General features: G+C 41.6%; 1 protein-coding gene across 3 annotated transcripts in view; it reads right to left on the reverse strand.

The window, feature by feature from the left end:
- Positions 1–627: 627 nt before the first annotated feature.
- The window catches only part of MIDEAS (mitotic deacetylase associated SANT domain protein), a 54,884-nt gene continuing 40,506 nt past the window's right edge, over positions 628–15,005 (reverse strand). For 2 of the 3 annotated variants that reach the window (XM_005243789.3, XM_027795804.2), the window contains 8 exons: positions 14,300–14,442; positions 13,344–13,447; positions 11,882–11,957; positions 10,601–10,689; positions 9,325–9,474; positions 8,950–9,120; positions 8,357–8,556; positions 628–6,855 (listed from right to left, as the gene is read on the reverse strand). In XM_005243789.3, coding sequence (XP_005243846.2) covers positions 6,654–6,855; positions 8,357–8,556; positions 8,950–9,120; positions 9,325–9,474; positions 10,601–10,689; positions 11,882–11,957; positions 13,344–13,447; positions 14,300–14,442 — 1,135 coding nt within the window. In that variant the 3' untranslated portion in view covers positions 628–6,653. Of the gene's footprint in view, positions 6,856–8,352; positions 8,557–8,949; positions 9,121–9,324; positions 9,475–10,600; positions 10,690–11,881; positions 11,958–13,343; positions 13,448–14,299; positions 14,443–15,005 lie in introns of those variants that run through there. The other variant, XM_027795805.2, reaches the window with a different exon arrangement.

Raw genomic sequence — 15,005 nt, forward strand, 5'->3', positions numbered from 1 at the left:
AATGCAATATGATCTACAATTGAAGTAATTGTTTCTACAACCAGCAGATTCAACTACTAAACAGCAGGAAAACATTAACTCTTTTTTCCAGCAGCTCTGGATTTACTTCAGCCTCTATTTTCTGTCCCAGCCACAGCCATCCAGGAATTCAGACTGGATACGGGCCTCTCATGTACCAAGTTACTCCATGCTGCCTTTGCCCACTTGGCTTTGCAGTTGTTTCAGGTAGTGTCAGAATCCCGCTGGCCTTACTTACTACTTACGGCACGGCAGGCCTAGAACTATTCCCCACAAATTTCTAACACGCTATCAAGGTCGTTGCTGGCATCCTGGGAAGGTGCTCGGGACACCCCCTCAACACTCCTGTAAAGCAACAGGAGCTGCATCTGCCAGTTATTTTCTTGGACATAAGACATAAACCACACTGCAGGCTGCTGTCTTCGGGGGGAAGTTTACATTGAGAAATGGCCTCGAGGATTGCTGTGGGAAACACAGAGGTGGGTGTGATGAGAGCAGACTAGCTACAAGGACTTGTAACCACTTCCCTTGCATGAATGCACCACAGTCACTATCGGCCTGAGCCCCCCAACCACCCCCTCGTACCATTGAAAAACTCGGCTATGAAACTACTTTTTAAACCTCATTTAATAAAAGGGTTTTTAGATAGATAGAGGATATTAAGTAAATAAGTTACATAGTACATTACAATCACATCAGCAAGATTTCCTTTAGTGTATTAATATTTTATAAAAAAGCACACAAAAAATAAATTCAGTCCAGTCTATCACAACTGTACAGCAACAGGTAAATATATTTATATATGTACATTTTAAACATGTAACAGTCTTTTAAAAGGTGCCCTAGGCAGCAAACACGCAAAAGGAAGTGTCTGCTCACTTGTTAAAATAAAAGTAATATACTTTATTATAAAGCATTTATACAGTAATTACAAAGGCTGACTGCTCCTGTACAGTACACCAAAGCTTTGCTACAAATTTAAAAACAGAACATAAGAAGAATGAACACAAAAAAGTTGATATCAAATCTGAACTAAAAGGGGAAAAATACATGTGGAGAAGCTGCAGGAAACTTTTAAAATATACAATTACATTTCTATAAAAATATATGTTGTCTTTAATCTGGAGAAGTTAAGGTTTTTTCAGGCTCAGCTGTCAGCGGAATCCTAGTCTTGGAAAGAAAAATCCTTAGACAGCTGGGGATTCAACATCTGTGTCTTTCTAACATTTGACACGGGAGAGAATGAGGGCAAGGAAAGCAGCTGAATCCAAGTGACAAATTTACAGAGAAACTCACCCCCCCCCCCAGACAAAAATCAAACATCATTTGTAGACACTGCTTCTCTGTCTCTTTAAAGCTTTATAAACTTTCAGACATACATCAGAAGATAGAACAGGGAGAAAAGGAAGTCTGTGGGAAAATGTGTTTTAGAATAAGGTTTCTGGCAGAGGTAATCATTGGACTAAAAGTGCCGTTGTATGAAAGCAGACAAGACTTCTATGGCTATAGTCCTCCCTGCTCCCATTTCTTTTAAAATAGGATATGTATATATATATATATATGTATATGTATATATGAACTTTCTAGTCCGCTGCCTGAAAGAGAATTAAGAAGTGTATAATCACTGAGAGCGAGAAAGCTCACTCTGCATGGTTTAGGAAACACCTTTTAATTGAATGTTGATTTTAATCTAAGCTTGTTGCAATGCGAAGTGACCAAAAGCCTCAGTTTGATAAATTAGAGGGTATTTATAGCTAATTTGGACGTCACATTACACGTCCAGTACGGGATTAATAGATGAGTTACCTTTAAGCTTTAGAAAGTCTCTCTTTGACCTGCCTTTAAACAGCTATATGCCTACCTGGTCCTAGCTAGCAAAACGCCAAGGTCCTGCACAGCTGACTGAAATTCGGCAGGCCTTCGACTTACAGAGTTGAGTTCTCTCAGATACTGTTACCTGTCTCAGTAAATGGAAAAACATCAAATAAATTAAAATGCAGAGTTGTTCTTGCAGCTAGACTGCAAAACACCTGTAGCTATATCAGATATGCATCAGAAGTGCATGCATGTTATCTAGCAATTATATTCACACGCAGTCTTACAAAACTGAGATGCTGTTCCATGCAGATCACAAACCTGAAAGACTGAATCTATCCGTAAAGGGCAGACAACACAGGCAGAAGGATGCAAACAGGGCAAAAGATGATCCGTCGCTGCATCTCCGCAATGCCCAATGCTGCCATCAAGACTCAAACAGGTAATGGTTTTGAAGTACAGCCACCTGACTGCTTGGGTATATGACCACCTGAAGCCTGATCTCACACTGTGAAAGGCAAATCTATTAGGATGCATTTACACAATTGCAGTCTGTATGTATTTGTTCCTATAGCAAAGAGATGCTTTGTTCAAACTCAGCTTAATGACTGAGCATATACTGCCTTTTTTCTAAATTAACAGCAAGCCCCTTTACTAAATGTAATCAATAAATAGGCCTTTAAATGATGGAAAATAATGAGCATAGGGTTTTAAAATGGACAAATCAACAGGACAGAGACAAGAATTTTATATCATAGACAAGATTTAAAAATCATAATTGGAACAACACAGCCTTAAATTAACACTGTGCTGCAGTAAAGACCCACTCAAGTTACTTTTTCTCCTGCTAAGAAAAGTAAAAGATTTCATTGCAGATTAGACAAATTCCATTCAAATGCTTTGTCCTCAGCAACTGGGGGTTGGTTGGTTTGTTTGTTTTAAAACCATTCTCTGCCAGCTTTTGCTAGTAGGCAGGATCTAATTCAGATGTAGATGAATTCCAAACTCCTACTGTAAGCAAGCGGGCAGCAGATTTGGTGGTGTTTGTTTTTAAACAAGACACTAGGGAGCATGTTTACTTATTACCATGACAGAAGAGAGCTCTTCTGGTGGCTACTAGCAATATGTAAACACGCTCAGAAAGATTTCCATTTGATGCCACTTGCTTGGAACATTTACCTGATTTTGGTCAGCCATGCTCACCCACAGCTGTCTGAGGTTATCCTCAGAAAAAGCCCTTTTCCAATTTTCTTCCAGTGACAGACCTCACAGTATCAAATTTTCCTGTTTTCTTCTACTGCAGCAGGGTGGGAGAGAAACAACCAGTACTAGATTCAGTGTGTAACAGACACACTATTTTTGGACAACTAAAGAAAACACCTTATTTGTTCTTATCAGCACCTCAATAACTTATTGTTGATGAGAGGAAAAATTACTCTCATATCAATTTCCTATAATAGGGAGAATCAGTGAAAGACCTGGTCTTTGGAAGATTGTGATAGTGCTTGCATTCAAGCATCATCATATCTGAAAGAAGATTAAATTGATACTTAAAGCAATCCCATGATTTGCTCCCTAAATATTTGTACTTCATTTCATCTGATCAGTTGTCACCATGATTTGCTATGCCATATCTAAAACTACTTCAAGCTTGACGACTTGAGGGCCATGACTAAATGTTTGCTCATTATCACACAGGCATACTTCCAGATACTAAAAGTACTAGAGTAAACGCAGGTAGATACAGAGAGCAGAAGAGTAAAAGGCAGAGAAGTGTCCCGATTTTCCGCCCATGAGGAGAATGGTACATTTCAGTGCACACATCTCTGCAGATTTGCCTTACAAACACACACATAAGTTCTTCTACTTATTTTCTAGCTAGAACTACACCGGCTAGTCCGTACTGTCCCTCGCTTTTTTCCTAAGCATCTGCTCCTGACCACTGTCAGAAACAAGACCGGGAGCTAGACAGGGCTTTGGTTTGCCCAGTATGAACAGTCTTCGTGTTTTCCTAAGGGGTCATACACTGTTTGATTTTGCACTGTTTTAGCAAGGATAGTAAAGGCATTTTCCTAAGACAGTTTGTTTCATGTTATTTTAGTTCTCAAGTTTAATCAGATCTCCCCTCCAATCTAAAAAAAAAAAGTAAAAAAAATAAATCTTCCATTTTTTCTGTGTTTCTCGCTGTGTGCCAGTTCAACCTCCATCTCCATTTTGTATGTGTTTCTAGGCCTTCCCAGTTTCTGTTAAGTACCTGCACGCTGTTCTGCTGCTGCAACACGCTATTCCAGGCAAAGGCATTCATTCTGACAATATAACAATAACTACGTTACTTTAAGTCCTTTTTAGATACACTCACAAGCCCTGCTTGTTTCTGAACTGTTGCCCTGTAGTTCTCAAGATCTGGAAACTACTGGTAGTTTCCCATAAACATACTTCAGAACTTTAAATGAATCATTGCTTTTTACTGGAATTAACCCCAGCACAAGCCAAGCACAAGGTCTAGCTGCCGCACCTACTGTCTGCCCTAGCACAGTGTGCTAAAGCTTCTCTTCTCTCTAAAGGCCCTAGGATAATGGCAGACAAGCGTCCTCTCCAATTTACAAATGCAAAAAGCTAACAATCAACACTGAAACTCTTAACAGGAAGACTGATTTGCTGAAGCTGCTTCTTAAAGATTTGTAGCTTTTAGTTCTTCGCAGTTTTTGAATGATTTTAACAGTTCATGACATGCCATCTGCTTCCACAGCCTAGTTAGTCAACCAGACCTGTGCATGTAGGGACATGGAACAGTCATCCAAATGCTGAAAGGGAACCTAATTTTGTTAGGAATGAAAAATACACCCTTGGCAGAAAATTGAACACTTAAAAGGCAAAAGTGTCAACATGGAAAGAAGTGCAGTCCTTAATGATACTCCTACTTGTTTTGTAAAAGTAGTAACTGTTTCTGCTATCAAGAAAAAGGATTCTATGCAAAGGCATATATATGTCAAAGCAAACATGGTACAATACACAGCCTCCCAGACTTGGAGGGTGAAGCAATCATGGCTGCATAAAACCACAGGGCAGGAAAAGATTGCCAGATGGCACACTGGAGTTAAAGCCACTTTCCATAGTCAACCTGGAATTTATCTAGCAGCATGAAGGGTCAAGATTATTTTTTTAAAAAAAAAAAATAAAATAAAAATCAGCCGGTCAGGAACACTGTAGTTCATGTCCAGCAGCCCCCCTAGGATCCCTGCTCAGGAATGCAGGAGCAGTTGACTCCTGCAGCACGGCCGCAGTGGCGCAGTGCCGACGCAATCTGACGCAGCGCTGGCACTCGGAGGCTGGGGTGGCTGGGGGCTCAGCGCTGTGCTAAGCGCTGGCTAGAGGGAGGGAGCTGAGCCAGGACTGACCAGCTATGAAGCACAAGGAAGTGATCCGTTTCCTTGCGTTTTTACAAAATAATGATACATGTGGGCTATAAAGATGTACAGAACGTTCCTGTGCAAATCTAACATTTACGTCACCTGGACTACTTCTTTGTAACTCTCCTTCACCAGCAGGCTTTTGGTGGCTAGACTTTTTGGGCTGTTAGCATGTGTCAGTTCTGAAGGAAGAATCGGCCTTTCAGCGGAGAGCAAGGCTCACAGCAGGACAACCCCACGGGCAGTGCTGTCCAGCCACTGGTGTGGAAACAAGTGATGAGCTTCTCCTGTGTGTATGTACTGTCTGACAGGAGGTGTTTGGGAAATGAGGGCCCCACCACACAGGCTCCTGGTGATGGGAATTTCAAGGAATAAATGAGGGCTACCACAAGACAGAAATGGGCACGTTGAGAGGTAAAAGCCATGTAAAAGCCATTCACAGAGGGATCACTGCTGGAGACGAGAGTCCATTCCTCCCATCTCAGAGGTGCACACAATCCAGCGCACACGGTGGTCCTGGTTCATTTTCGCTAAACCAGCTTGCTCCCATTTATGCAAAGTCAAAACCAGCAGTTTTCATTTCAAATTGCACTTGTAAAGCCCAGACTACTTTCCATTGAGTCAATCAAAGGCAGACTATTTTGTTTTCCAAGATGAGACAACCCACGAGCTCTGTGGCTACTCTAATCCCACAGGATTTTTTTTATATCCACTGCTGCATTCTTAATGGCATAAGAGAAACCACCTCAAGCTTCTTTTTGAAAAATAAAACTTCCTCTCAAAAGGAAGAAGAGTGTCTTGCTCATCCCGCTTCTCATGTTTGTGAAGCAGAGGCCAAAAGCGCACACCATCTTTCCACAAAACTTGTTGGCTGCCTGAGTAAGTACTCAGAAAGGAAGGCAGGAAAGAGTAACAGGAAGGAGAACTTGCTGAGAAAGGAAACATCTAGAAATCACCAGTGTCACAGTAACTGGATACACTTAGCTCAGAGCAGAGCATAATTTTCTCACTTTTGTCTGGAAACTTTTATATTCAAGAGTCCTGTTATCACAATTCCTGTGTCAAGCACAAAAAGAAAGGTCTGACTGACCTGAGAGAGAACTTACTTCCACTGCAGGTGACATTGTTCCGTTATGTACATCAGGTATCATTATAAATAGAATAGAAACCCCTTATTTGTTTTAAAAAAAAAAAAAAAAAAAAAAAAGCCAAGTTGAATCAAATCTTTTCATCCACCATTCCGGCTTGGTCAGTACTGGCAAGGTGAAGTGGAACACGTAGCATGAGGAAACAGCAGCACTGAAACTGAGACCTGATGTTCAGGTAAGAAAAGTGCAAGCAAAAAAGAGGGAGACCACCAAGAGGGAGGTTGGGTCCAGCCTTGCTACTCCCTCCACTTCTGGTCTGCTGCTATATTTCTTCATCTGAGCTCTCGCTGCTGCTTCCACTGCTGCTGCTCCCGCTGTCACTGCTCTCTTCCTGCCGGGCCCGACTGTGGGCTGCTGCTGCTGCTGCTGCCTCTTTCTCTTGCTGCTTCAGTGCAGCTGCCTTCTTCTCCTGCTCCGCGTGGCTTTTCATGTGAGCACTGCGGCTCTTCACCTTGTAGAACACCCTGAGGAAGCACGCACGTACATTAGCATTGGTCTCTCCTACAGCCTCCTTCATTAATTCTCCAAAAGAGCTTCTGCTGCTGCAGCCTCAAGTTTCTGACCTTCAGCACAGGAACTCACTTTGGCATTGCAATAGAGCATCTACAGCAAACACTCCTTCTGACTCGGCACTGCCAGCGCTAGGTGGAATACCAGCAGGGATCCTGAGCACCCTCAAACCACTCACTTTGTTTCTTAATGTGGCCATTTCCTCTTACCTCTCATTCAGCTCTTCAGTTTTCTAAATTCAGATGGGCAGCACAGGTACCCGAAATACACATGTGCTGCTTAACACAACAGGGCCCTGGTTTTTAGGAATTCCCCCTATGCTGCAAAAATACAACAAACGTGGAGGTGAACAATGGCCTAATGCCACTACTCCTGAGCCTTGTCCACACAGCTAGAAACGCTTGAGCTTTTTCCTCCTGACTTTGCACTTCTATGACCTATCCCTCCATCTTTCACCAGTAACTATTTGGCTTTTGCACCAAATGCCATGAGAAAAGTTTAGACAACGTTAAGAACCCTTGTCTGCTTCTCCTTTGTCAGTAGCCAGGATCAAATCCTAGCTGCCCGACTTCTCACAGCGCTGCCCAATGCCACATGCTGTCTGAGGGTACCTTGGCAGGGCCAGCTAAGTCCCAGCCCCAGCAGGAATCTGTCAGCACTCCTGGTGATGCACCTAGACAGGGTTTTCATTTCCTTGCCATGCCCTAGTTTGGTGCCTTTTTTAAATAAAGGGATAACCCTGGTATTACGAGAGACACTGTTGTTTGAAGAGTAAGCAATTTATGGAATCAGAATCATTTAGGTTGGAAAAGACCTTTAAGATCAGAGTCCAGCTGTTAACCCAGGACTGCCAAGAACACCACTAAACCATATCCCTAAGTGGGAACTGAATTTTCTTAACATTTATGAATCTGTTGGCAACAAAGCTACAAGAACAACTAGAACCATGTGAGGAAATACAAGAATATTTTACAGTCACAAAAGACGGGTGCAAGTTTAACCAGATGTAATATCTGCTGCCATATCGATGGTAGCGTCTTGTATTTCTACACCACTGTTCATTAGAAAGTCCTAATGTTCTTAATATGTGATCTAGCAAATATATAGAAATTACTCATTACAAAAATGTAAGCATTACAGAGGGGCAATATAGCAGCTGTTTGAGAGTGCAGCTTAACACCACATACTGCACACAGCTGAAATGCAGGTAGCGTCTCATTCCATTTGAGAAAAAACAGTCAGCAGCAGCAGGTAATTATCCAAGTAGTAGTATCTTAATATCAATTATGTAAAAATTCCTAATCTGCAAGTATGAGTAGGGTAATAAGTCATTAAAATTATGGCAAATGTCTCTGGCCTAAATAGACAGAAGGAAAGCTCATTTGAGAATACACTTCCACAGGAGATGGCCTACTGCAGTTCTGCGACTATTGCTGGAAGCGGAGTTGCTCTTACCTGCCGCATTTTTTACATGGAAACGTGTTTTCTGTGTTCTGAGTTTTACTGGTAGCATCTGATTTTATCTTCTGTTTCCGCCGCCTCCTCTGCACTGGAGCAATAATGGGTTTTCGAGGCTTCACTGCTGTCTCCCTTGGCTTCCTTCCAATTCTGCCTGTGACAATTGCCTCTTGACTGCTCATATTTGCATCGCTGGCCTTTGGAGAGAGGGGACAGTTAAGGCAAACTGAACTTAAACCCACCATCAGAAGGAAAACAATGGCTGAGCTCCTGTGCTTCGTTTATTTAATTTAATGAGGAAGTCTTCAGGATATTTCTCATCATGATCCTATGCATGCACCAACCACAAAGAATTATATTGGGTTTTTTTCCCTTACTCATCCCAGTTCTCCCACCACAGCACACAGTTTGGTTGCTAGTAATACTCTAAGCTACCGCAGCCCAGTCTTGGCTCTGGGAGAAGTTAGAGGTGGAAACTTTTTCTGTATGAAACTCTGCACCTGGTATTTTCTAAACTAGCTGCAGAGTGCAGGTGGCATAGAAAGCACAACACGCACAATGCAGCACTTACTATTGTTACTGCTACTTACTATTAAACCATCTTGTAGTGTCTGTTCATCTTTGAGAGGAACTGTGCTCTTCTTTCTGTTATCCAACCCTTCCTCTGCCTCCTCTTCTTCCTCCTCTTCCTCCACATGCCCCTGTTCTTCACTGTAAATGTCCCGTCTGGGAGGAAGAACACGTGCAAACCTATGGGAACTCTTCACCAGAAGATAAAAGAACTGTTAATTTTGGTTTCTGTCAGTAAATGTCATTACAAGACACAGGGCATAAGCTTCTGAGTCTAGACTCTTCCACACTGGCCAGACCATTTCTGCTTTTGATTTTACCAGCAAATGAGACAACACACAAAACCAGACTTCACACCATAGCCCAAAAGAGGTGAGAAAAATTTAGAAAATTACCTTGATGTCAACTTCAGCTTCATCTTTCATAGATTTCTCATTAGCACCATCAATGTCCCCAAAGATTAAGGTCCCATTCCGACCAATTTTCACTTGTTTCTTGTATGTGTAGTAGAATTCCACACACTGAGCCACTGTTTTTGTTTTTATCTAGTGTTTAAAAAACAAAGTCCGACAGAATAGATGATTTCAAGAAGGCCTATAAATAATTACTAAAGGTGCAATAAATACACTTCATATTTTTCTTTTCTCAGTAGGCTCCATTCCACCACAACTGCTGTTAGAGCTGCCTTTTCTGCGTCATATTCACCTGCATGCCCCATCCCACAGCCCATCCCCTATTGCCACTGTTATTCACTGGTCAGTACAGGACCAACTTCCCAAAGAGAAGCTGGTCAACGTAAAGGTGACAGAACCTGGCACTTCATAAGCTTAGCCTCCAAAATGTTCCATTTGAGCTGTCAGGCTTGAGAGAAGCCTTTCAGTTTTATGGGGGAGCTTTATTTTCCAGCAGCACTTCAGAAGATCAGACCAGAATACCAATCCAAAAATGGAAAGTAAGTTTTGCAGCTCTTTCCCGTTTTGGACACATGCATTTCATACACAAACAGTGGTAGAAAATTATCAGTACAGACCTGTGACCATCTACATATTCTCTATCATTGATTTTCCTGAAGTTTTGGAATATATTCTTAGCTTCTGGGCTTTTGCAACTTGAATGCCTTTTGGGAATTTATTCAGTAAACATGTACGCAGCTTTTGGGTTTGCACTCTCCTTCAGTGATTTCCCCAGCACTGAAGTGTCATACCTCGTGAAAATAGGCGGGAGGGATCATTTTTACTGTCATTGTCACAGAAAACTGGAAAGAGATCCTAAAAGATGCATCATTCACATACCCTTCTTTGGTCCTTTTCATTACTAGCAAGGATGTGTTTCTATTTAGTTTTATAAGCAAGCCATTTAAGCTGTACTGGAACACAACCAACGCTCTAAATACACCCTGTAGAAGTGATACCTGCAGCATGGACTACTGGAAGTAATGCCGGAAGTACAAGGGTTAAGTAAACAACAACAGCAAAACAAACACACTATTGTTCTAGCTTTCTAGTGAGATTTTATGCTGTGCTGGATGATAAAACTTACCCGAAATCTTTTGAGTGCAGGAGTTAATACCACAGTTTCATAAAAATTAAGATTGAACTCCCTGTATTAAATGCTGAACAAACACATAAGAATGTATCCTAGCTGTCATTAAAAAACACAAAAGTAACTTACAAGCTTTTGGACCAAGAAAAAGTCTTTCTTGTAGATTGCAATGCCTTTGTTGAAAAGTTTTTTTTCAGCAACTTTCCACTTGTCTGATCCTATAGGAAAAAAAAAATCGTAACAGAAGCCCTTGAAATTTGAAATGTTTAGTCTTCTATGTACTTTTTTTTTTATGTTTGCCTTAAATAAGACAAATAACACACACACAAGGGTGCAGTCTCTCATCATACCTAATCCAGCATAACTGTAAACTGCTGTTAATGCCTCCCCTACCGCTCCACTTCAGCCTGCCTCTCATCACTTTGTGTTAGATCCATCACTCATCCCCACCGGTTAACTCAATTCAGCTTGCAAAAACCAGTCAATTAGATAAATTAAGATGTTTTCCAAAAAAACAGCAAGGTAAATAGACAGACACACTTTCTGGTGGCCCAGTCATAGGATTTTATACAAGGGAAATGGTGTGGCAGGAAAACAGCATCTTCCCCTTCAGCAGCAATCCACTGTACTCGAAGATTTATTACATCTCAAATATTCCTACTGTCCTAGCACCCTTCCCTCTAATAACACACACATTTTGGAATCTCCTCCTGTCTTATAGATACTACTCAAGTACTATTTCTCAACGATTATAGTAGGAGCGTGCAATAATGAAGAAATGTAATTTCTATAGTTTGTCGCACAGCTAGTAGATGTCTCTCCACCACCTTACATCAAGTCTTTCAGGTGGCTAGGGCCACTCTAAATCACCGAAGTTAATGTTACATGACTAGCTATTTTCTAATTAGGTACAAGGCAAAACAAAGGCCGTTTATGGCACTTGAGATTTTGCAGAAACGTTGACAGACGTCAAAAGTTGGCTGAGGTTTCTACAGCAAACTCTTGAAAACTCCTCCCATGAAACTTCCTCTTTAACTCCACCCTGGAAATTCATGCCAGAGAGCCTGTGGTTCTGAGGTTACCACAGCCTTTCTTGTATGTACTAGCTATCTTTCTGCATTCTCTGTGGCTTGATGTAAGAGATCATATTCCCTTTTCCCCATGAAGAAAATCAGAACACACACATGCAAATTCACACATGCACATGTTCTGAGAGGTGCAGTGTTTTTTACATTAGAAGTGTCGTAATTTGCACAGGCAAAATTCCTGGCAGACCATCATTTGACTTATCAGGGAGAACAGCGGTCTTTTCATCTTACTTTAATGTTACAGTGTTTCTCAAAAGAACAGAAAAGAATAGAAAGATTCCTTTATGATAGACAGGCAACACAGTTATTCTGGTTAACAAACCTGTGTAGTGATAATCTGCCAAAGGGTGGGTAGGTGATCGTACTGGCCTCTTCAATAGCAGTTTGGTCAAAGCTCCCTAAGATAAACATAAAAGAATTAATTTAGTGTTTGGGGTATCCAAAACAAAGATCAGACAATTGTTAATCCTCTCCTTTCTGGCAAGCTAACTGAAAAGAACGGTAGCACAGTTTAACATCTGGGACAATTTTAAACATCACATTCTCGACTATCCACCGAGTCTTACAGGTGAGTGGTAAGCTCCCAGCACCCCTTCATGTCTCTGAATTGCCACTTTCCAATGCAACCACCACAGCACTGGGAGAGAGTTAATTCCATAGAGACCATGCAGCAATTTCCTCTCATTTACCGAAGGCTAAAGTTACATACTCATATCCAAAACCACTGCCCTAAATGATGTCTGTCATAAACATTCAAGTCATTGTGATCTTACCTCATTTAACTAAGCAGTATTTCAAAATAAACAGGGCACTCACATGACTGAAAGTTTCCACACCAAAAAAAAAAAAAAACAAACCACCCTCTCAAGCTGCTTTTTACTTTGCATTGAAATTGGAAGCACTTTCAAAGTTAGCAGGAAGGAAAGAATGGAGTCATGCTTCCATCAGCAATTTACATCACCCTAACAGTGAGCTCCTGCAGCCAGGGGCTACCTTGCGCCTCCCCAGTGCCAGCAACAGCATTTGCAATGGTGGCTGGTTCGGGGAACTTACCTAGCAGAAACCTAACACATACGCACAAAAGTTACTTTTTATTTGTTCTCTTCTCCAATGTAGGTCAATACAGTCTCACAATTGTCAGTGCCGGCACACCACAGGGGACACGAAACAAGCAGCCAGGCAAAAAGGTGCGGGATACTCCTGACCACAGGGCTGATTTATGCCAAGTCAAATCACTCACAGAACTAAAAAAGGATGACAACCCTGTGCCGTACGCTATGCTCTGCTCTTTCATGTTACCTCCCCAGGGGTGTCAAAGAGCATTCACAAAAGTGTATCAAGTCTTACAGTACTGATGTAAAATTAGCAGCACAGCCATTCTATAAACATGCACAGAGAAAGTGCTTCCAAAAACTAAGAGGAGCAAGACACTGCGCTTAGTCTCAATTTCAGCTCCAGCTTCTTATTTTTCCTTCCAATGGTCATCTTCCCAGGAAGACAACACTTAAGATTCATTTAGCAGTCTCAGCTTGCTCATCCTGGTAGACTACCAGTCTGTTGGTTAAAAAGCCAAACATGTCAAAGTTGGAAATGTGCAACACAGTAATTGAACATGGCACTGTACATGAGGCAGAACCCACTTTAGGAACATCCAAAAGACACTAAACAGTGGGAGCCATGTGCATAGGAAGGAGTTTGCAAGGTTCTCCACTCAGGAATGACAGGTTACCTGGCCTTCATTAACATCTTTGACCACATCAAGGTGAAAAGCTGGGAAGACTCACCAGAACGCTTCCCTTTGCTTCATGTAAGAAATGCAATGCCAGCTCCTGGTTGGTTCCAGCCCCAGGAAAAATGCTTGAACAGGCAGCAGCTAGCAGGTTTTCCACTATTTCCACAAAGGTACCAAACAAATTCAGATAAGAAGATTAAAATGGATTTTCCTACAGGCTTTGCAACATTAATTAGCTCTTTTGAAGCAGGACTAGGCATAACAGCAAGTAAAACTCTCAGAAGTTGAACGTCCTTGCAAAGTTATCTGGGTCAAATTTGAACACAAGAACTGATTAGACCACAAGGTCATACAGCATTACTCTGCACGCAGCACTTTTTATACAGGGAGTTTTCTGCAAATCTCCTCCCTCCTGTAACGTCTTCCCATCTCCCTTCACCTTAGAAATTTCCCAAATTCCCCCTTATACTGTGAATTTCCATTTCACAACACACTTTTTTCCTCTCTCTCATCAGAAAGATTTCTTCCAAGCCTGCCTACTTCCTCTTCCCTTCAGGATTTACACATGCCACAACCCCTGTGCACCAAGAGCTCCCCAAGTCTGCTACTAGCCGCTTCCTTGTCCTTATTTCCATCTATAACTTGATTTCTCAAAAATGCTATTATGTGTAGAACACCCCTTGAAAATACAGGAATTGAATGCATATGGCATTCAAATGTTAGCAAAAGACAAGGAAGCTTCACTGAGCAAATGCTGCTCTCTGCCTGACTAGTAACATATGGTCCCATTTTATCTCAATTAATAGAATTCTATCTCACACACACACACACACCCCGCCCCATCAGACACAACCTGAGTTTTACTCCTAAGACTGTTTTCAAGACCACTCGAACTTAGTATCTCTGAGCTACCAGTTAAGTAATAAGTTACACATACAGTAGATATGTGGTTTCCCCTACTACAACTGTGACAATTCAGTCCTGTTTACCAGCCTTCCACATTCTTACCATTCTTTTGGGTGACTTTGTTGGTTTCCAGGTCACCCCATGGCTGCCACACCAGCTCTGCTTTATGTTCATCAGCTGCTGCCAGAGACCTGTCTCGGAGCAATGGGATTTCTGCCTGAAAGCGAATTCCTACATTTATTCGCCTACAGAAAACGTAAAAAGTAACGGTCAGGCCCCCTTTACAATACCCAGGCAGTCTCCATCTCTGCTAGAAGCGCTAATTGTGAAGAAACTGAAATGCAGCAAGCTCTTGCATATAGCATGAACAGCTTTCAGGCGTTGTAGGTTACATCAGTAAGTATGACTCAAAAGGTGAGAGGTTTTACATTCATTTACCAGTTTCCATTGTCTTATCAACAACAGCTGAAATTGGATTTAAATTAGGATCCCCTAATAACCACTCAAAGGTCAAAACCTGGGGGGAAACAAAAAATATCTGTCCAAGAAGAGGTTCCCCTGGATAAGTGTGAAATTAACCAACAACTAAGAGATCAATTAAGCCATTTTCAAAACAGATTTAAACACCACCAGATGTGCTTATTTCCATGAATGGGCTCAGTCTAGAAGGGATCTGCAAAGGTGACAAAAGAATAATCTGGGTTCATTCACCATTGAAAATTTCCTCAGGACAGCCTGCTGTCAAAAGTGCATAGAACAGCTTCAAACAGGACGGTAAAAATGGAAAAAGGGTGAGAAAAAAATATAT

This window comes from Falco peregrinus, chromosome 1 (assembly GCF_023634155.1).
Source record: "Falco peregrinus isolate bFalPer1 chromosome 1, bFalPer1.pri, whole genome shotgun sequence".
NCBI lineage: Eukaryota > Metazoa > Chordata > Aves > Falconiformes > Falconidae > Falco > Falco peregrinus.